The following is a 22,765-nucleotide window of genomic DNA, read 5'->3' on the forward strand; positions in this document are numbered from 1 at the left end:
TTTTTGGAGAGAGTTTCGGATTCTTAGTAAGGCTGTAGGTAACAGAGCAGGCCGTGCGAGGTGGGTTTCCTGGGTTAGGGTTTTTAGATGTCGTTTGAGTGTTTCTGTTCATTTTCTCCACCTTCCCTGAGGACTGTGGCCTCCAGGCGCAGTGTGAGTGATATTGTAAACCTGTCGTCTGGGATACTCCCTGGGTTACTGCAGCCTTGAAAGCAGGGCCATTGTCACTCTGTAAGCCTCGGGGAAGTCTGAATCTGGGAATTGTTTCATGAACTAGTGCCTTTATTACCATTTGGGCCTTTTCTGTCCTACAGAGGAAGGCCTCTGCCCAACCAGTGAAAGTATCTACCCAAACTAGTAGATACTGAAATCCCTGAGATTTGGGCATGTGGATAAAATCTAGTTGCCAGTCTTCTCCTGGGTAATGGCCTGTTCTTTGTTCCCCTGAAGGAGCTTGGCGATAAGGCAGGGGATTATTTCTTTGGCACACTTCACAGGCCCTGTCTATCTGCTTGATAGTTTTGAAAAGGCCTAGTCCAGTAAATAATGATTTGGCGATCTGATGGGTGCTATCAATGCCTGAGTGAAAGGTTTGGTGAAGGGTTTTAAGTAATTTCCATTGGTTAGCTGCAGGCAAAAGTACTTTTCCTTCTTCGGTGGCTAGCCATCCTGAGGGAAGGAAACTATGTCCTCATGAGGTTCCCCATTCATTTCTTCTTCTGAGTACTGGGGCCTGGTTTCCTGGAGGGGATTACCCCATACTCAGGGTCCTCCTGTAAGCATTTGTAATGGAGGGTCCTGTCTTGCAGCTCTTTTTGCTTCAATATCCGCTTGGTGATTCCCTTCTATTTCCCTTTCCTTTCCTTTCTGATGACCCCAGCAATGTAAGACTGCCACCTCTTTAGGTTTCTGTACCACCAATAATAATCTCCTAATGGCTTCCTGATGTTTGATAGGTGTTCCCTCAGAAGTTAGGAATTCCCTTTCTCTCCATATTGCTGCATGGGCATGGAGGACTAGGTAAACATACTTGGAGTCTGTATATATATATTTACCCTTTTCCTTCTCCTAATTCTAGTGCTCAAGTGAGGGCTATTAGTTCTGCCAGCTGAGCACTAGTTCCTGGAGTGAAGGGATTACTTTCAAGTATTCCATTATCACTGACCACTGCATACCCCACTTTTCGAAGTCCTTTTCTACAAAGGAACTTCCATCAGTATACAAATTGAGGCTGGGATCAGTCAAGGGAACCTCTAGAAGGTCCCCTCGAGTGGCATAGGTTTGAGCAATTACTTGTTGACAGTTACGTTCTATATTTTCTTCATTGTCTGGAAGAAATGTGGCTGGGTTAAGAGTTGCACAAGTGCGCAGTCGCAGCACTGGCCCTTCAAGTAATAGAGCCTGATATTTATATTGATATCTGATATTGATATTGATACCTGATATTGTTGTCCGACAGCCACAGGTCTCCTTTAGCAGTGAGAATGCTGTTCACATCATGAGATGTCCACACAGTAAGATCTCTTCCCTGTATTAATGCTTCAGATACTAAGACTGCTACTGCCACCACTGCCCGTAAACAATGAGGCCAACCCTTTGCCACTACATCAGTTTCTTTTTTTTTTTTTTTTTTTTTGAGACGGAGTCTTGCTCTGTCCCCCAGGCTGGAGTGCAGTGGCGCATCTCGGCTCACTGCAAGCTCCGCCTCCCGGGTTCACGCCATTCTCCTGCCTCAGCCTCCCGAGTAGCTGGGACTACAGGCGCCCGCCAACATGCCCGGCTAATTTTTTTGTATTTTTAGTAGAGACGGGGTTTCACCATGTTAGCCAGGATGGTCTCGATCTCCTGACCTCGTGATCCTCCTGCCTCGGCCTCCCAAAGTGCTGGGATTACAGGCTTGAGCCACCGTGCCCGGCCTTACATCAGTTTCTTTACTCAGGTATGCCAGGGGTTGCAAGCTCGTCCCTCGGACCTGTGTAAGGACGCCTAGAGCTATTCCTCTTTTTTCTGTGACATATAAAGAAAAGTCTTGCCCCGTTGGCAAGCTTAACACGAGTGATTCTCTGTTTTCTGCAGAACAAAGTTGCTACTCTGTGGCAAAACTTTTTTTTAAGACAGAGTCTCACTCTTGTCACCCAGGCTGGAGTGCAGTGGTACAATCTCGGCTGACTGCAACCTCCGCCTTTCAGGTTCAAGCGATTCTCCTGCCTTAGCCTCATGAGTAGCTGGGAATGCAGGCATGCGCCACCACGCCCGACTAATTTTTGTATTTTTAGTAGAGAAGGGGTTTCACTATGTTGGCCAGGCTGGTCTTGAACTCCTGACCTCAGGTAATCTGCCCACCTCAGCCCCCCAAAGTGCTGGGATTACAGGCATGAGCCACCATGCCTGGCCCCATAGCATAACTTTTAAGACCCTTAATAATCTTGCATCAGCTTAATTTCTTTTTATATTACCTCTTACTATTTTTCTCTTCATGCACTATGCTCTCGCACTTTTAATACTAGTTTTCTTAGTTTGTATGTGAAGGACCTAGGTGCCCTTTCCTAGTTGTAATGGTCCACATCATGTCTGCTGTCTCAATTAATAACTTGAGAAAGTGGAGGGTGCTTGAAGTATTAGCAAACTAGATTCCATGATTTACTGTTTACTCTTTCTGTGTTTGAATTAGATGGAAGTATTATAACAAAGAAAAAATATGTAATGATATTTGTGTGTGAAGAAGCCTTTAAACATATTTTCTATATATTTTAGAATTGAGACTTAATGAACAATATTTCTTTCAACATTTCTATATATATAGTGTAAAACATAAAAATATATTAAAAATGATTAATGACAGCTTCTCTTATAAATGAAGTTAAACTCATTGGAGATAACAGGTCTTTTATATTTTTTTCTGATGAGATTTGTCTAATCATTCGTCTCTTGATAGTTTATGCATAGATTTTATGTTTATGTGGATTGTTGAGCAAATTATTCCGTTTACTGAGATTTTTTCTCTTTGTCACAGAACACATTTTTGGGCTAACCCGTGTTTCTGTTAGTTGATGTGTGTACTAATTTTGATTCCATACTAAAGAAGAAATACATGAAAAATGGCCACTTACATGGATTTCTTTCTTTAATCTTTGCCATTTTCACATAAAGCCAGGTTACTATTAGCATTAGCAGTTGACAAAACAATCTATCTGCTGCTTAATTTTTAAAAATCAATTAATTGATTGACTTTACCACTGTTTAACTGCTTTTCTTTCATAAAACCTAAAGCAATACATATTTCTCTTTTTTTTTTTTGCCTTGATACATTCATTTAATATATATTTATGGAATGCCTGGTATATGCCAAACACTATATTAGGCTCCGGGAAAGAATAATCATCAAAACTAGACATAGATCCTATCCCCATGGAACTTACAGTCTAGTAGGATTGTAAATAAAGAATCAGAAACTAAGATAAAAGTTAACCTAGAAAAGTACAGATTGCTGTGACATTGACCTGGTCTGTTTTCTGATGTCAGAGGATTTCCTTTTTGATGACCCTTTTGTTGCCTGATTATCATGCTGTGATAAGTCGCTTGTATGCCTCTCACACCTCACCCTGACATGTAAACTCCTTAAGGAAAGGAAGGGGCCGGGCATGGTGGCTCACGCCTGTAATACCAGCACTTTGGGAGGCCAAGGCAGGCGGATCATGAGGTCAGGAGTTCAAGACCAGCCTGACCAAAATGGTGAAACCCCATCTCTACTAAAAATACAAAAATTAGCTGAGGGTGGTGGTGCGTACCTGTAATCCCAGCTACTCAGGAGGCTGAAGCAGGAGAATCTGTTGAACCCAGGAGGTGGAGGTAGCAGTGAGCCAAGATCACATCACTGCACTCCAGCCTGGGCGACAGAGTGAGACTCCATCTCAAAAAAAAAAAAAAAAAAGGAAAGGAAGGTTTAAGTGCCTAGTCCATTCTAGTATTGCAGTTACAAACATTTATAATGACTTAATGAACATGTGTGAATAAATTGTAAATTCTTCGTATGAAATAAATTTTCAGTTTTAAAAGACCATGTTACAATATCCTAAGATACTACATAATAAGCAAATATTTTTAAGTATTTGTTTTTTTTTTTTTTTTTTGGGGATTTACAGGGTCATCATCAAATCCACAGCAAATTTCCAGTTTTGACTTCACAACCACAAAGACTTTATCAGAAGACTCAGTAGTAGTTGTTGGAAAAGGTATTTCAAAGTTATTTTGCTTCTTAATTATATATATTCATCATATAGAAGCAAAGCCTATCAATAAGGAATAGTAAAGAATGTGATTCAAGTGTTGAGTGGAACTTCTTTTTAAAAATGTATTACATTATCTTCATTAAAATAATTAGAAGTGAATACTTACCTTCACATTTCTATCTTCTAATGAAACTATAGTAAATTCATGTCATTAATTTTCAGAGAGATGTATTATGTGACAGCTGCAGTTTAGGTACTTCTAAGACAGTTTTAGGATAGCTTACTTAGTTTTAGCATGGTTTAAATTCAAATAGCCCTTATTTATCAGCTTAATAATCAATATGAATTAATTATCTCCCATACAAGATCTAGACAAGTGAAAATTAAACTCCTGTTATGTATTTTAAGGGGGCTAAGGGACCTTGAACAAAATTATTGCAAGTATCCTTTAAAGCTATTTTCTATTTTAATTGAAAACTAGAATGTGGTAATATACATTGAGGGTATGCATCTTATTTTTGTTCAATATAATGAAATAGAATAAACGTTTTGAAAAATTTGTCCTAACTTCTTTGCTTGATAGTCTCATTAGGTTATTTTAAAACCCTCCTCAGATTGGCTACAGCTTACTCTTGTAAACTTATTTTCTGTTATTCCTTTATTTGCCCATCCAAGCTCATTTATTCACTCCACATAAATGCTTTAGAAACGTTCAACTCTGCATGTAAACATCCCCATCTCATAGATTTCCCCCTCTCCTTCTTTACTTTATACAGATCCTTCCTGTCTTCAAATCCCAGCTCAAATCCTTGCTCCTTGAAACCATCTTAAACACTTAGCTCTGCCAGGCGCAGTGGCTCACTCCTGTAATCCCATACTTTGGGAGGCCCAGGCGGACAGATCACTTGAACTCAAGAGTTCAAGACCAGCCTGGACAACATGGCAAAACCCCATCTCTACCAAAAGAAAAAAAATACAAAAAATTAGGCAGCCCTGGTGCTGTGCGTTTGTAGTCCTAGCTACTCAGGAGGCCGAGGTGGGAAAATTGCTTCAGCTTGGGAGGTGGAGGTTGCAATGAGCCGAGATTGTGCCATTGCACTCCAGCCTGGGTGACAGAGAGAGACTGTCTCAAAACAAGCAAACAAACAAACAAAAAACAGCTCACAGCAACCTTTTCTTTATGTGTGCTTACCACTTATCATATGCAGCTCTCACTTATTATCATGAACTGCCTTCTGCCACCTCTTATATTAATGCCCTATTAGGGTATTTGTTTTTATATTTTATAATTATTAAGCATGTTTTTCTTACTAACTGTGTTGTTTGATTCCTGAAGGCAAGAGCCTTGCCTTAAACTTTGTTATCTAGAGTACCATCACATAATTAGTTAATGACTATTTTGGTGGTTGGTTGATTTCAGGCGTATTTGGAAGTTTAAGTTCAGCACCAGCAACCTGCAGCCAATCATTGATATCTTCTGTGGAAAATGGGGATACATTTTCAATTAAACAAAGTATTGAACCACCATCAGGGATTTATGGAAGATCAGTCCAGCAAAATATTTCATCATATCTTGATGTTGAGAATGAAAAAGATGTAAGGTTATTTGCTAATTATTAGAATAAATTTAAGCTTACAGTATGTCATTGTTTTGTGTATATCAGATGTGGGGTGGTGAAAGTATTTCAATTAAAATTTAAAAAATCTTAGTACAGTTGAAATTTTGAGCCTTGGCAATGTGGCAAAGCCCTGTCTCTAGGAAATTACAAAAATTAGCCAGAGAAAGTAGAGAGCCTATTTTCTCTAGGAAAAATACAAAAATGTAGCTACAGCCATGCGTGCCTATGGGCCCAGCTACTTGGGAGGCTGAGGTAGGAGGATCACTTGAGCTCAGACGGTCGGACTTGAGCTGCCGTAAGCCATGATTGCGCCACTGTACTCCAGCCTGGGCAATACAGTGAAACTGTCTCAAGGAAGAAAAAAGAAATTTTGATTCTTAATCATTTACATAATAGATTATTCGTCCTTCCCGCTTAATAAAGGCATTCTTATCCTGGGGATAAAGTATGTAATATACTTTGTATTCTCCGTGTACTTCATATTTTACATGTACTATTTATAAATATATATGTATACATATATTCTGTTTTCTAGGATACACTTAAGTAGTGACAGACTAATATCCTTAGACACAAATTAGTTATCTGAGACGAAGATATTTTAAATATCAAACTCCCTGAATATTTTCAGATTTTCAACTTTTTCATGCAGGCTAAAGTTTCTATCTCTAAATCTACTTATAACAAGATGAGACAAAAGAGAAAAGAAGAGAAAGAACTGTTTCACAATAAAGATTGTGAAAAGAAGGAAAAGAATTCCTGGGAACGAATGAGACATACAGGAACTGAGAAAATGGCATCTGAAAGTAAGTGGAATTTAAGTTTTGGTATTTTTTTTTCTAGTAATAGCCTAAAGCTGGTGAAATGAGGTTTCACTGAGGGTAATATACGACTAAGAATGAAGTATCTTATATAACACCGAAATTTGCAAGTTCTGCCTTTAATTAGCTTTGTGACCTGGAAGCAGGCCTCAGTTTTCTGCCCCGTGAATATCTTAATTATCTCAAAGGTCCAGATTATCTCAAGGATCTCTTCTATACTCCCTGGAAATATTCCTGTTTTGCTGAGGAGTGGTATCCCATTTTATAGCAGATAACTGAGATGGTGAAACTGGTTTATATTACATCATGATCCAAAAACGCCATTGCATGTGTCATTTATTCAGTCTATCCTTGAGTACCTACTATGTTTTGTGCTTGGTCAAGAGTAGGCTCTGTGTTTCCTGGTGTTGTTTTTTAAAGTATTGAATACATGTTAGGTATAGTAGCAACCAGGAAAAATCAGAGGTTGAAATGAGAAATAATGTGAGCTATAATAAACATTAAGTATTATTGCTTAATTACTGTTTTGTTAAATATTAAGAAATAAACTGAAATATAATAAACACTGTTAAATTTATGTTGTATCTGAAGTCTAGATAGCAACAAAATACTCAAGAAGGTTACAAAAAATACTCTGAATTTAATAGATAATATACTTCTCTTGAAGGTAAAAATAAAAAAGATTTAACCTAAATTAATGTCTGAGGTTTTTGCTAGCTTTTATTTCCCTTATAATGCAACAAGTGGAGAAAACTGTATTTTCAAAGCTAATCACTGTTGAGAGTGTGCCTGATGAGAGGTGTTAGCCTGTACAACTGTGGCTGAAGATGTCCCTAAAACCCATTAAATGTAGGTGTTTGTGAAATTTAAGCCTCTTAGCATTCTCAGAGAATTCACTATTTGTTATTGTCATAAAATTCAGGGAGAGAAAAACCCACGAAACTTCCTGCCTAACTTAGCCAGTGTGAAGAGTAGAAATAGAAGCACAAATATTACAAATAATAATAAATCATAAATTTGTGGGCATTAATTCTTGATGGATCAACTAATCTTGTGATTTTTGCCTACAACGTAGGCTTTAAAGATTAGGTTTCTGAGAAGTATAAGGAGAGTACGGCTTTGAAGTCACCCTTATATTATTTGAAAATAAGAATATGCTTAACACAATTGTTATGTTGATCAGCTCAAAGTATAGTTGTCTAGCTCTGTTTATGGTTATGAACATATTAACAGACATAATTTTTAATAGCTAAATTCTAATTAGATATGTCTCCAGTTAAGAAACTTTCTATCAGTTAGATCACTGCTACTGAAAGTCTGTTTCATAGACTGTGTGAACTGTTTATTACTCATCTATGATAACATACATACAGACAATATTTAGCTTCTAGAAACTGTTTTAACAATTTGACAGTGCCACAACACTTTTATTGTACTTTATAAAAGTATCAGTCTGCAACATAGTGGCAGTTTTTTTTTGTTGTTTTTTGTTGGGTTTTTTTTTTTTGAAATGGAGTCTTGCTCTGTCGCCCAGGCTGGAGTGCAGCGGTGCGATCTTGGCTCACTGCAACCTCCACCTCTTGGGTTCAAGTGATTCTTCTGCCTCAGCTTCCTGAGTAGTTGGGACTACAGGTGTGCACCACCATGCCAGGCTAATTTTTGTATTTTTAGTAGAGACGGGGTTTCACCATGTTGGACAGGCTGGTCTCGAACTCCTGACCTCGTGATCCGCTCACCTCGGCCTCCCAGAATGCTGGGATTACAGGTGTGAGCCACCACGGCCAGCCAACAGTGGAATTAAAAAAAAAAAAAAAAAACTTCATTTGAGCATCACTACTTTCAAGTGATATTCTATACACCTCCTTTTTCAAAATAACATTCTTCAGGTGAAAACAAAATAAAGATAGGTGATAGTACTTCATATTGTTATAATCTCAAGGTTGAAAATTTGGTGTTTATCTATATCTCTTTCTAATGAGTTATTGTTTCATGAGCGTGGGAATGGATTAGATATATTAAGGGAATACTTAAAACTTCCACATTGGTTTCTTCATCTGTAATGTACTACTAATAATTACTACATAGGGTTGTTGAATGAATTAAATTAGATGAATAATTAAATTAAATTAAATGACGGACTTAGCACAATACCAGGGAAGATAATAAATGATAATAGTGCTATTTTTTTATTTGCTATTCTTTCAGGATTTGGATATTCCAAAGCTGGAGGATTTTATGTATACATGTTAGTCTTAGATATGAAGCCTAATGAGGGTCCATCTGAACCATCAAAAAAAAAAGTGAAAGGGGTCTATTATATTCTTTAATTGGTATATCATCTTCCTCACATAACAAAAACTGGTACTGATTTATCACTGTAGTAATTTAAGGCATCATATTTTACCTTTTTACATTTTTCGTTAGATATGTGATGAATTTTTTGAAAGCAGAGATTCTGTCTTATGCCTCTGTATATAAGATCATAGGTAATGGTGGCCGTAGATCTAAGTCCTGCCTCTCCCACTCATTAGCAATGGAACCTTAATTAAATTTCTTAGTGTCTGTAAAACACAATTATTTTCTCAGCTGCAAAATAAAGATAGTTAGAATGCCTACCTCAGCTTTGTTGAGATAATTAAATGCAGTAAAGTTTGCAAAGCATTTATCCCAAGGTCTGGTGTATAGTATTTAATAAATGCTAGCTAATATCATTAACACCTTGTTGCCTTTGGATTTTAAATGACCAGCTCTGAATATGTAATTAGTATGCAACATCAAGTGAAATTTCTTATATTTGTGATTTCAGGTAACATTTTCTCACAGATAACATGGTTAATAAATAATTTTTGATGATAGTTTCTAGTGACTAATATTCCCTTTCTAAAAATATCTCTTAATATGGAAAAATATTAAGTAAATCTTTACCTACTTGTAAAAGCCCATTCTATTTGACCCTTTTCTTTTTAATATCTCCACTGCATATGTCTCTCATTATACAGTGCTCTCAAGGATACTATCCTGAGCACTCAAAGAGGATGATTTGTTTTCTCAACTTACAGTACAGTGCCTTACATCTGGAAAATGCTTGGTCAATGTCTTATTATAGAAGAAACATCATTCTTATTACTACACATGGTCTTAGAATTTGTAATAGGCCACTAATTCCATATCAATAGAAAAAATCAACTAGAATTCTACATACAGGTGCCATGAGCCTTCATCTTCACTTCTCAGTTATAAAACAGGTATATATCCACATTTTTACAAAATGGGATCGTACTGCTTCTTTTGCTTTTAGCTGTTAAAATAAAGCTAGACTTTGTTATGACTCATGACTGAAAAATTCCTTGTATTGTTAATAATTTTGCATATAGAAAGTAAAGTTTTCAATAGTTTTGCATATAAAAAGTAAAGTTTTCAATGGTTTTGGTTTCTGGGTACTGTAATTTTCCTCAAGACTAAACTAATAGTACTAAGTTTCCATAGTAAATATTCATCACAACTGTAGTCAGAATAATGTTTGTATCCTTTGTATGAAGTAATCTTGGCCAGGCACGGTGGCTCACGCCTGTAATCCCAGCACTTTGGGAGGCTGAGGCGGATGGATGGCTTGAGGTCAGGAGTTCAAAACCAGCTTGACCAACATGGTGAAACCCTGTCTCTACTAAAAATACAAAAATTAGCCGGGCGTTGTGGTGCGCACCTATAGTCCCACCTACTTGCGAGGCTGAGGCAGGAGAATTGCTTGAACCAGGAAGTGGAGGTTGCAGTGAGGTGAGATCGTACTACTGCACCCTAGCCTGGGAAATAGAGCAAGACTCCGTCTCAAAAAGATAAAAATTTTTTAAAAAAGGTTCTCTCATAGTTTATTTAATATATTTTGTTTTAGGTGAAACATCTACTGGAGCCATTTCACAGTGTAAAGAAAGGATGCCTTCTGTCACTCATAGTCCAGAAATAATAGATCTGTCAGAACTACGGCCATTCTCTAAACCAGAAATAGCACTGACAGAAGCCCTGAGGCTTTTGGCTGATGAGGATTGGTAAGTTCACCATCCTTAACTTAAAACTAAGCAGAGTTCAAAAGCTTTCTGTAAATATTTAATTAAAAATCTTGAAACACATTTTCTATTAAAGTAATCTTAGAAACGATTATTTAGTTCTTAGGCATCAGAGTCTTTTCAGCTTATTAATGTAGCTGAACTCTGGCCCTAATAGTACTTTATTACCAGTTGAATTATAACTTACATGCCATAAACATATAATTTAGCTTTATAATGGATTATGTAAACCCTTTGATAATGGGATAGAAATGGTGAACCATTTCTCAAAGTATTTCTCTGTGAAATATAATTATTAATAGTCCTGGAAATACTTACCTGCTCTTATTGTAGTGATAGCAGCCACCCAACCAGCCCAGCCAATAAGTCAAGGGAGACAAAAGACAGTGGCAATGTGCATCCCATGTGTTTCAGTGGGAGTGTCCACTTACTGCCTTGGTCCCATTTTCTCCCTTGTTCCTTCACTGTCTCTCATTGTACCCGTCTTATACCTCTTCATCACTTTTGCCTCTTTTCTAGAGCATATTCATCAAGTTTAAAATATGCCATAATATCTCTTATTTTTTAAAAACCTCCAGGCTGGGCACAGTGGCTCACACCTGTAATCCCAGCACTTTGGGAGGCCGAGGTGGGCAGATCACAAGGTCAGGGGTTCAAGACTAGCCTGGCCAACATAGTGAAACGCCATCTCTACTAAAAATACAAAAAAAATCGGCCAGGCATGGTGGCGGGCGCCTGCAGTCCCAGCTACTTGGGAGACTGAGGCAGGAGAATTGCTTGAACCCGGGAGGTGGAGGTTGCAGTGAGCCAAGATTGGGCAACTGCACTCCAGCCTGCGCAACAGAGTGAAACTCTGTCTCAAAAAAAAAAAAAAAAAAAAAAAAAATAGAAGTTCTGCAGAATTTAATCCGCTGGCATTCTCTTTCTACATTCATTTTGTAGCTCAAGGGCAGTCTTTCTGGCAATCTTTTTCTGTAAAGATCCAGGTAATAGGTGTTTTAGACTTTGCAGGGTATATGCCTCTGTTGCAAATACTGAACTCGTTGTGCAAAAGCAGCCTTAAAACAGTATCTAAACAAATGGGCATAGCTGTGTTTCTATAAAACTTTACTTATAAAACATTATATGAAAACTTTACTCATTTTTTTTTTTTTTTTTTTCAAGATGGAGTCTCGCTCTTTCACCCAGGCTGGAGTGCGGTGGCGCGATCTCCGCTCACTGCAAGCTCCGCCTCCCGGGTTCACGCCATTCTCCTGCCTCAGCCTCTCCGAGTAGCTGGGACTACAGGCGCCCGCCACCACGGCCGGCTAATTTTTTGTATTTTTAGTAGAGAGGGGGTTTCACCGTGGTCTCCATCTCCTGACCTCGTGATCCGCCCGCCTCGGCCTCCCAAAGTGCTGGGATTACAAGCGTGAGCCACCGCGCCCGGCCGAAAACTTTACTCGTTAAAAAAATCTGATGGACCCACATTTGGCCCATGAGCCATAGTTTGCCAATCCCTTCTTAAATTATTTCATTCAGTCTCACAGCTTTAAATTCCATCTAAACTCTGATTTTTCAAAAATGTATATCTGTATCCCTGGTATCATTTTGAGCTCTAGACTCAAAAAGAAGTAATCCAACAGCCCAACTTGGCCCTTTTACGTAGATGCCAGTAGACATCTGAAATTTAACACATCCAGAAAAGAAATCCTGAACTTCTTCCTGCCAACATGGATTAAGAGGACTGTATTTGCCCTCATAACGTGAAAGATCTAACAAAATTATACAAAATATATGAAACAATAGTTTTCAAGGGCCGGGCACAGTGGCTCACACCTGTAATCTCAGCACTTTGGGAGGCCAGATGACTTGAGGTCAGGAGTTCGAGACCAGCCTGGCCAACGTGGTAAAACCTTGTCTGTACTAAAAAACGCAAAAAATCAGCTGGTGCATGGTGGCGCACGCCTGTAGTACTAGCCACTTGGGAGGCTGAGGCACAAGAATCGCTTGAACCTGGGAGGCAGAGGTTGCAGTGAACCGAGATCGTGTCACTGCACTCCAACCTGGGTGACAGAGTGAGACTGCATCTCAAAAACAAAGAAACAACAACAACAAAAAACAATAGCTTTCAAGATACTGTTCACCAACCTATGGAAATATGTTGATCTCTGAGAGACAGGAAACAAATCAGGTGAGCCCTACAATTACCCAGCTTGCTTTCTGGAGAGAGTTTCCGGTTGCAGCTAAAGGAAGGGAAAACAGGCAGATAGCATCAGAGATGGACATGGTACTGAGAGTTTGAGGAGGCCATGGTGACTAGACTTTGCAGGACAGAATGCCAGATAGAGCTCCATAGAGAGCTCCAGAGATCGTAAGAGGATTTTACTCAAATGTTTAGCAGACAGCTGGTCGGGGCATGCATGTAAATACATTTCCTGAGGCCAGAACAAGAACCACTCAAAAAAGTTACAAGGAACAATGTCAGGAGCATATACAATGTTAATAATACTTCCTGTTCCCACCAGCAGACTGGAAAAGTTCATAATTCACAGGGCATTGGGTAGAATACTCACAGAGTTTTGCTTCATAGTGTAGTAAAATAAACCATAGACTGAATGTTAGTTTGGTTCCCACCTAATGAAGTTTAAAAGCAAGGCCTAAGAGGATCAAACGTGATCCTTATTTGAAATACATTTTCAAAGAACTACATCCCAGAACAAAACTGAAGAATATTTATAGGAATACAAAAATAGCTAAGGTGAAATTACCAGGTATGCAGAGAAGCAGGAAAATATAACCAATAGTGAGAAGAGAAAAAGCCAACAAGTGAAACCAATGCAAAAATGACACAGGTGATAGAATTAGTAGACAAAGACATTGCAACTGGCCGGGCACGGTGGCTCACGCTTGTAATCCCAGCACTTTGGGAGACCGAGGCGGGCGGATCACGAGGTCAGGAGATGGAGACCACGGTGAAACCCCGTCTCTACTAAAAATACAAAAAATTAGCCGGGCGTGGTGGCGGGCGCCTGTAGTCCAGCTACTCGGAGAGGCTGAGGCAGGAGAATGGCGTGAACCCGGGAGGCAGAGCTTGCAGTGAGCCGAGATTGCACCACTGCACTCCAGCCTGGGCGACAGAGGGAGACTCCGTATCAAAAAAAAAAAAAAAAGACATTGCAACTGTAACTACTGCATGCATTAAAGAGGCTGGAGGAAAGGTTGAGCAAGTAGAGATATATATAAGAAACCCAAAACTAATGTCTACAGATGAAAGCTATAATGTCTGAGATAGGAAATACACTGGATGAGATTAATAGGTTAGATATTCCAGAAGAATAGGTTAGTGAAGTTGAAGATGTAACCATTGTAACTATTCAAAATGAAACAATGAAGCCTGGCCAATAAGGCAAAATCCTGTGTCTACCAAAAATGCAAAAATTAGCTGGGTGTGGTGATGCACACCTGTAGTCCCAGCTACTGGGGCGACTAGGGCAGGAGAATCGCTTAAACCCAGGAGGCGGAGGTTGCAGTGAGCTGAGATCATACCACTGCACTCCAGCCTGGGCAACAGGGTGAGACTCTGTCTCAAGTAAAAAAAAAAAAAAAATCAAAATGAAACAATGAGAGAAACAAGCCTGAAAAAAAAGTCCAAAAAATCTGTCAATTGTGGGACAACCTCAAGTTATGTGTAATTGGAGTTACCAGACAGAGAAGGAGACAGAAAAGAATATTTGCAGAAAAAAATGGACAAAATTTGTTCAAATTGGATGAAAACTATAAACCCAAAGATGTAAGAAGTTCAGTGAACACCAAACACAAGAAACAGGAAAAGAAATATTTCAAAGGAGGTATAATCAAAAGGCCTAAAATTAGGGATGGAGAAAATCTTAAAAACAGCTAGGGGCAAGACATTACATATAGAACAAAGATCAGACTACTCATGAAATACACTGCAAAGCAAAAAACAGTTCAGTGAGATCTTTAGAGTACTGGAAGGAAAAACAAACTGTCAATTTAGAATTCTATATCCAATGAAAATATCTTTCAAAAATAAAAGTAGTGGGCCAGTCATGGTGGCTCACACTTGTAATCCCAGCACTTTATGAGGCCGAGCCAGGAGGATTGCTTGAGCCCAGAAGTTCAAGACCAGCCTTTGCAATATAGCAAGACCTCATCTCTAGAAAAAAAATAAATAAATAAGAAAAAAATTTAAAATCTGGATGCAGTGATGTGTTTCTGTAGTCCGAGGCATTCAGGAGGCTGAGGCAGAAGGATCACCTGAATCCAGGGGTTCGAGGTTGCAGTGAGCTGTGATTGTGCCACTACACTCCAGCCTGAGCAACAGGGCAAGAACTTGTCTCTTAAAAAAAAAAAAAAAAAGGTTTGAAAGAAGCAAAATGTCTGATATTTTGATACAAAGGTCCGAAGGGAAGACATGGGAGTATTGCTTTACCAAGGCAACAAAGGAGATAAAATGTAACTGTAAAAATAATTATAAGGAAAAGATGGGACAAATAGAAAACAAACAGCAAGATGATGGACTTAAACCTAATCATCTAATCACATTAAATGTAGATGAACTAAACACCCTAGTGAGATTAGATTAAAAAGCAAGACCCAACTATATGCTACCTATAAGAAATTCCGTTTAAATATATAGGTATAAATAAGTTAAAAGTAGAGATGCAAAAAGATGTATACCATGCTAACACTAATCAAAAGATAGATTACATGGCTATATTAATATCAAAGTATATTTCAAAGCAAAGAATATTAATGAGAGTATTTATTTTATATTGTTATGTAACAAATTGCCACAAACTGAATGGATTCAAATTGATTAACTCTCAGTTTTCTGGGTCAAGAGATCAGATATAAGTTAACTCAACTCTTTGCTCAAAATACCACTAGGCTGAAATCAAAGTATCAGCCAGGGATGTGATCTCATCTTTCAGTATTCTTAGAAGCTCATTGTTTGGAAGAATTGTCTTCTTTGTAGATGTGCAACTGTGGTTTTCATTTTTGTATTAGTCCTTTTTCATGCTGCTGATAAAGACATATCCAAGAGGAAAAGAAAAAGAGGTTTAATTGGATTTAACAGTTCACATGACTGGGGAGGCCTCAGAATCATGGCGGGAGGCAAAAGGCACTTCTTACATGGTGGCAGCAAGAGAAAATGAAAAAAAGCAGAAACCCCTGATAGACCCATCAGATCTCGTGAGACTTATTCACTATCATGAGAATAGCATGGGAAAGACCGGCCCTATGATTCAGTTACCTCCCTGTGGTTCCCTCCTGAATCCTGGGACATAGCCAAACCCTATCAATTATCTTGCTAGCTGTCAGCCAGGGACGCTCTCATCTTCTGGAGGTCAACCTTGTGTCCTTATGATGTGCCACACACACAGATATAGATCCTCTCAACATGTAGCTTACTTCTTCAAAGCCAGGAGGAGAATCTCTGCTGCTGCTGCTTATCTCTTTTTAAGGGAGGTAAAGCCTCCCCAGGATAATCTCCCTTTTGATTAACTTGAAGTCAACTGATTAGGGACCATAATTAAATCTGAAAATCTCTTTGGCCATCGCACTTAATATGATCACAGGGTGTGATATCCCAACACATTCACATATCAATCACAGGAAGTGATATCGCAACACATTCATAGAGAGGGTGTAATACAGGCTGTGTAAATCAGGGGTAGGAATTATGGATGCCATCTTAGGATTCTGTCTACCACATCTAGAATAAAGAGGGTCATTTTATAGTTATAAAGGAATTAATTCATCAAGAGAACATGGCAGTCCTGATGTTTATTTACCATATAATATTGCTTGAAAATACGTTAAGCAAAAACTAATAGAACTGCAAGGAGAAATAAATCTCTAATTATAATTGGAACTTCAATAATCCTCTCTCATTAATTAATAGAACAAGTTGAAGGAAAATCAGTACAGATGGCCAGGTGCGGTGGCTCATGCCTGTAAAATACACACACACAAAAAAAAGAGCCAGGCATGCCTGTAGTCCCAGCTACTGGGGAGGCTGAGATGGGAGAATCGCTTGAACCCGGGAGTCAGAGGTTATAGTGAGCTGAGATCAGGCCACTGCACCGCAGCCTGGATGACAGAGTGAGACTCCATCTCAAAAAAAAAAAAAAGAAAAAAGAAAAAAGTAAAGATGTAGAAGATTTGGACAACCCTTTTTTGTATGTATTTTTATTAGAGATGGGGTTTTTCTATGTTACGCAGGCTGGTCTCAAATACCTGGGCTCAAGCAATCCATCCACCTCAGCCTTCCAAAGTGTTGGGATTATAGGCTTAGGTCACTGCACCTGGCCTGAACAACGGTATTGACTAATTTTGTCATGGGATCCTTAAGGTGTTACTTTGCCAGCCAGAAACCTCTGTGGCCAGTGCCGCCTTTGCCCAAGTTTTGCTCAGGCCCACTTGGGCTCATTCCGCCGACTTGGCCTCCCAGGCTGTGCTTGGCTTTTGCTACCAGCCTAGATCCCATGCCTACAAAGGGTGAGCCAGGCACAGAGCAGCGAGGGGTGCATGAGCTTGGGGTCTGGCCACTGCACACAGCCAGGTATATGCTGGCTGTGGCAGGATAGGCAACTCCATGCACTGGCACAGCTGCTGGCTCCCTGCTACAGCTGGACCAGATGTACCACAAGCAGCTTCCACTGCGGGCACCAGGGAATGTGGTGGCACCCAGAAGCTTGGAGATGCCAGCAACTGCAGAACCCCAAAGAGAGTATCACACCCCTTGCTTGGGAAGCTCCTAAATCTGGGTTGCCCATAGGGCCACAGCTCTTTTCTCCTTCTTTCTTCTCACCTTCTCGTTGCCCACAATGTCATGAGTAGTGGCAATGTGATTGGGGTTGGGGGAGGTTTCATACATGTTTGTGTTACAGATGTTTCAGTCCCGAATTCTTGTCCTGAATCCAAGAAGAATTAGGTATGTGGACAACTGGAGCATACCTCCAGTTGTGGAGCAAGGTGAAGAGATGCTTTATTGAGCAACAGTATACCTCAGAAGACCTGAAGTGGGTAGCTCCTTTCTGCAGGCAAGTTGTCCTGACATCTGTGCAACCCTCAGTGGAGGGGAGACCCAGAGTGGGTAGCTCCTATCCACAGGCAGGTCATGCTGATGTCTGTGCAGCCCTAAGTGGAGAGGAGACCCGGTGTGGGTAGCTCCTATCCGCAGGCAGATCATTTTGGTGTCTCTGCAGCCCTCAGCAGAGAAGAGACCCAGAGTGAGTAGCTTCTATCTGCAGGCAGGTTGTGCTGATGAGTGTACAGCTCTCAGCAGAGAGGAGACCCACAGTGTGTAGCTTTTCTCCACAGGCAGGTCATCCCATCTTCCAGACTCTGGCTGAGTCCGGGATTTTTATGGGCTTCAGAGGGGAAGAAGTGCATGTTGATTGGTCCGTGGGCAGGCCTGGAAAAAGCACCATAAGTTCTCACTCCAGTCTGTGGAACTAGCAGCCCACTCCCACAAGCTTCAGTCTGTCCCTGGCTTGAAGGTGCGGCTTCACCTGCCCCTTTCTGCCCAGGGGGCCTGTCTGCCCCCTGCCACCATCAACCTGCTGTCCATAGTGCCCAGGCTGTTTGTGCTGAGGGGTGCCTGCAGGCCCACACCAAGCTGCCCTCAGCACCCTCCTGGCTTCCTTCCCATGCTTGTTGGTGCCCAGAGTCCAGAGGGGACCATGTCAGCACTACCCCAAGTGTGTGCACACCCGGCTAGGTCCTGACTGCACCCAGGATCAGCCACAACTTTGCTCCAAAATTGGAAGTTGTGCTGGGAGTGGGGAGAACCAGGCAGTGGGAGAAGGCACTTCTGAGCCTGTGGGGGCAGGGGGGTTTCCAGGGCCCCTGAGAACACAGGAATGCCCAGGTCTGCAGCTGTGGCTGAGTGGCTGCAGCTGCACCCAGGAGGTCAGGGCTCCTACCCCTTCTACTCAGACAGGGACATGGCTCCCACGTGTTCCTGGCTCCCGCTGGCTCCAGGGAGCACACAGTCCCAGCACACCTCCCCTGCCACAGCTGGTGTCTTCACAGCGGCCACTCCAGAGGGGCTGCCACTGCCATCAGTGTGACCCAATTAACATTTATAACACATTCCACCTACAGCAGCAGAATTCACATTCTGTTCAAGTCCACAAGATATATTTACCAAGAAAGACCTTATTCTGGGCTATGAAACAAGTAATTTAAAAGGAATCAGATTTTATAACTTTTGTTCTCTGGAATTAAATTGGAAATTATTGACAGGTATTTGGAAAATGCTCAAATATTCAGAAACTAAGTAACACACATATATGTAACCTATGGATCTAAGAAGAAATAAGAAATCAAAAGGAGGCCAGGTGCGGTGGCTCACACTTGTAATCCCAGCACTTTGGGAGGCCGAGGCAGGCGGATCACAAGGTCAGGAGATCGAGACCACGGTGAAACCCCGTCTCTACTAAAAATACAAAAAAAAATTAGCCGGGCGTGGTGGCGGGTGCCTGTAGTCCCAGCTACCCGGAGAGGCTGAGGCAGGAGAATGGCGTGAACCCGGGAGGCGGAGCTTGCAGTGAGCCGAGATTGCGCCCCTGCGCTCCAGCCTGGGAGACAGAGCAAGACTCCGTCTCAAAAAAAAAAAAAAAAAAGAAATCAAAAGGAAAATTACAAACTATTTTGAATTTGATGAAATTTAGAATGAAACATCAAAATTTGTGGGATGTAGCCAAATTAAAGAGGAATATGTCACAGTATAACACCTATATTAGAAAAGAAGAAAAGTTGTATATCAGGGAAATCAGCTTTCACCTTAAGAAACTAGAAACAGAAGAGCACATGAAGCCCAAAGTAAGCAAAGAAAGGGAATAATAAAGATCTGTGTGGAAATCATTGCAGTGGAAAACGATAGAGCAAATCAATGAAAGCAAAAGCATGTTCTTGGAGAAGATCAATAAAATGGATAAGCCTCTAGTCAGATTGACCAAGAAAAAGAAGAGAAAAATTACAAACATCAAGAATGAGAGAAGAAATATCACTACTGATCATACAGCTGTTAAACAGATAATATAGAAATATGATAAACAGCATGATGCCCCCAAATTCAACAACTTAGGTGAAATGGACAAATTATTTGAAAGACACAAACTACCAAAACTCATTCGTAAAGAAATAGATAAGTTGTGACCGGGCACAGTGGCTCATGCCTGTAATTCCAGCACTTTGGGAGGCCAAGGCAGGCAGATCACTTGAGGCCAGGAGTTCAAGACCAGCATGGCTAACATGGTGAAACTCCATCTCTACTAAAAATACAAAAATTGGCCAGGTGTGGCGGCCCATGCCTGTAATCCCAGCTATTCAGGAGGCTAAGGCACAAGAATCGCTTGAACCCGGAGGGGAAGGTTGCAGTGAGCTGAGATCGTGCCACTGCACTCCAGCCTGGGCAACAGAGCGAGACTCTGTCTCAAAAAAGTAATAAAATAATAATAACTTGTATAACCCAGCATCTATTCATGAAATTGAATTTTTATTTAAATTTTCCCACAAAGAGGCCAGGAGTGGTGGCTCACGCCTGTAATCTTGGCACTTTGGGAGGCCAAGGCGGGCAGATCACTTGAGGTCAGGAGTTCGAGACCACCTGGCCAACCTGAAACCTCATCTCTACTAAAAATACAAAAATTAGCCAGCCATGGTGGCACACACCTGTAATCCCAGCTACTCCGGAGGCTGAGGCAGGAGAATCACATGAACCCAGGAGGCGGTGGTTGCAGTGAGCTGAGATCGTGCCACTGCACTCCAGCGTGGGCAACAGAGCAAGACTCCCTCTCAAAACAAAACAAAACAAAACAAAACAAAACAAAAGTTTCCACAAAGAAACCTTCAGTTTCTGATAGTTTATCCCAAAATTTTTATGAAGATACCAATTCTACATATACTTCTACAACATTGAATAAGATGGAGTTCTTCTCATCTCATTGATTGAGGCCACCATTACTCTGATACTAAAACCATACAAAGACAGGAAAACTACAGACTGATTCTTAATATAGCACAAGAACAAAGACATAAAAATTCTTGACACAGAACTTCTTATTTCTCCTCTTCCTAATATGAAATATACTTCTCCCTCAATGTTCACTGTCTTAGTTAATAGCCCTGCCTTACACATTTGGTTGTTCATTCCAAGTAAGGGTTGACTTCTTTTTGGCTTTGTTTGAGCCAGAGTCTCACTGTGTCACCCAGGCTGAAGTGCAGTGGCACGATCACAGCTTACTGCAACCTCGACCTCTGTGGGTTCAGGTGATCCTCCCACTTCAGCCACACAAGTAGCTGTGACTACAGGTGCACACTACCATGCCTGGCTAATTTTTGTATTGTTTGTAGAGGCAGAGTTTCACCCAAGCTGGTCTTGAAATACTGGGCTCAAGCAATCCACCCACCTCAGCCTCCCAAAGTGTTAGGATTAAAGGCGTGAGCCACTGCACCTGGCCTCTCATTTCTTTACATTCCATCAATTCTTATATTTTCAGAATATATCCTGAAACCAATTACCTACTGCAATCTTTGCTGCCATCCCTCCAGTTCATGCTGTAATTATCTCCCACATGGCTATCGTAGTTTCATCACTGGTTTCCATGCTTGTGTTATTACTCCATCTCATATAACAGCCGTTGATACTGTTAAGATATAAACCAGACCGTGGGACTTCCTCACAGAAAGCACTTTGGTAGCTCTCTAGCACACTAGGGAAAAACTTTTAAATTCTTACCAAAAATTGTAACTCTTTATTACCAAGGGACAGGTAATGAGGGATCAGCTAACCAGGGCTATTGTTAAATCATAAAAGGGTCTATTCATCAAGAAGACATATCAGTCCTAACACACACACACACACACACACACACACACACACACACACACATTTAAATATATATAGAGAGAGCATGCATGAATGCTTCAGAATACATGAAGAAAACAACTAATAGAAATTTAAGGAGAAATACACAAATCTACAATTATATCTATATTATAATTGTATAAGGTACACAATTATAGATTGTGTAAGTTAATATAATTATAATCTTTTAAATCTAAAAGATATAAAAGTTTTGTTTATAACGTAATCTAATAAAAGTGCACAGTAGTATTACACCTAAAAAATCAATGTGCCTTAATTAAAAAATACTTAATTGCTAAAAAATGCTACTGATCACCTGAACCCTCAGTGAGTTGTCATCTTTTTGCTAGTGGAGGATCTTACTTTGATGTTGATGGCTGCTGACTGATCAGGGTGGTGGTGGCTGGCTGTGGTAATTTTAGCAATCACAGCGAATATTATTGCTCATTGACAGTGTACCTGGTCACTCATGAGCTCCGATGGAGATGTACAAGGAGATTAATGTTGTTTTCATGCATGCTAACATAACTTCAATTCTGAAAATTTAGCACCTAAGAATCATACTGGTTTTGAAAGTCCTAGATGGCATCTTCTAATAGGAGGCTGTTTCATTTACATTGAATATCTGCTGTTTCGTGTAGCTACTTGTATCTATTACCTTACCTAGATCGTCTGGATAACTTGCTGCAGCTTCTACATTAGCACCTACTGCTTCACATTGCACTTTTATTTTTTTTTCTCTTTGAGACAGAGTGTTGCTTTGTCATCCAGGCTGGAGTGCAGTGGTGTGATCTTGGCTCACTGCAATCTCCACCTCCCTGGTTCAAGTGATTCTCCTGCCTCAGCCTCCTGAGTAGCCGGGATTACAGGTGTCCACCACCACACCCAGCTAATTTTTGTATTTTTAGTAGAGACAGCGTTTCACCATGTTGGCCTGGCTGGTATCGAACTTCTGACCTCTTGATCCACCTGCCTCGGCCTCCCAAAGTGCTGGTATTACAGGCATGAGCTACCGCACCCAGCCCACATTGCACTTTTATGTTATGGAGATGGCTTCTTTCCCTCAACTTCATGAACCAACCTCTGCTAAACTCAAACTTTTCTTCTGAACCTTTCTCACCTTTCTGAACCTCTTCCTTGGCAATATTCC

At 40.4% G+C, this 22,765-nt stretch overlaps 1 protein-coding gene across 5 annotated transcripts in view; it reads left to right on the plus strand.

Moving 5' to 3' along the window:
- Nucleotides 1-22,765, plus strand: part of TOGARAM1 (TOG array regulator of axonemal microtubules 1) — a 111,731-nt gene that overhangs the window by 54,781 nt on the left and 34,185 nt on the right. For 4 of the 5 annotated variants that reach the window (XR_009210261.1, XM_032135160.2, XM_058429503.1 and 1 more), the window contains 4 exons: nucleotides 4,143-4,232; nucleotides 5,650-5,825; nucleotides 6,501-6,654; nucleotides 10,559-10,712. Coding sequence is in view for 4 of the 5 variants with exons in the window: in XM_032135160.2 (XP_031991051.1) it covers nucleotides 4,143-4,232; nucleotides 5,650-5,825; nucleotides 6,501-6,654; nucleotides 10,559-10,712 (574 nt within the window). In the remaining variant the exon portion in view is untranslated. The remainder of the gene's footprint in view (nucleotides 1-4,142; nucleotides 4,233-5,649; nucleotides 5,826-6,500; nucleotides 6,655-10,558; nucleotides 10,713-22,765) is intronic. The other variant, XM_032135161.2, reaches the window with a different exon arrangement.

The sequence above is a fragment of the Hylobates moloch genome, unplaced genomic scaffold (genome assembly GCF_009828535.3).
Source record: "Hylobates moloch isolate HMO894 unplaced genomic scaffold, HMol_V3 SCAFFOLD_16, whole genome shotgun sequence".
NCBI classification, from domain to species: domain Eukaryota; kingdom Metazoa; phylum Chordata; class Mammalia; order Primates; family Hylobatidae; genus Hylobates; species Hylobates moloch.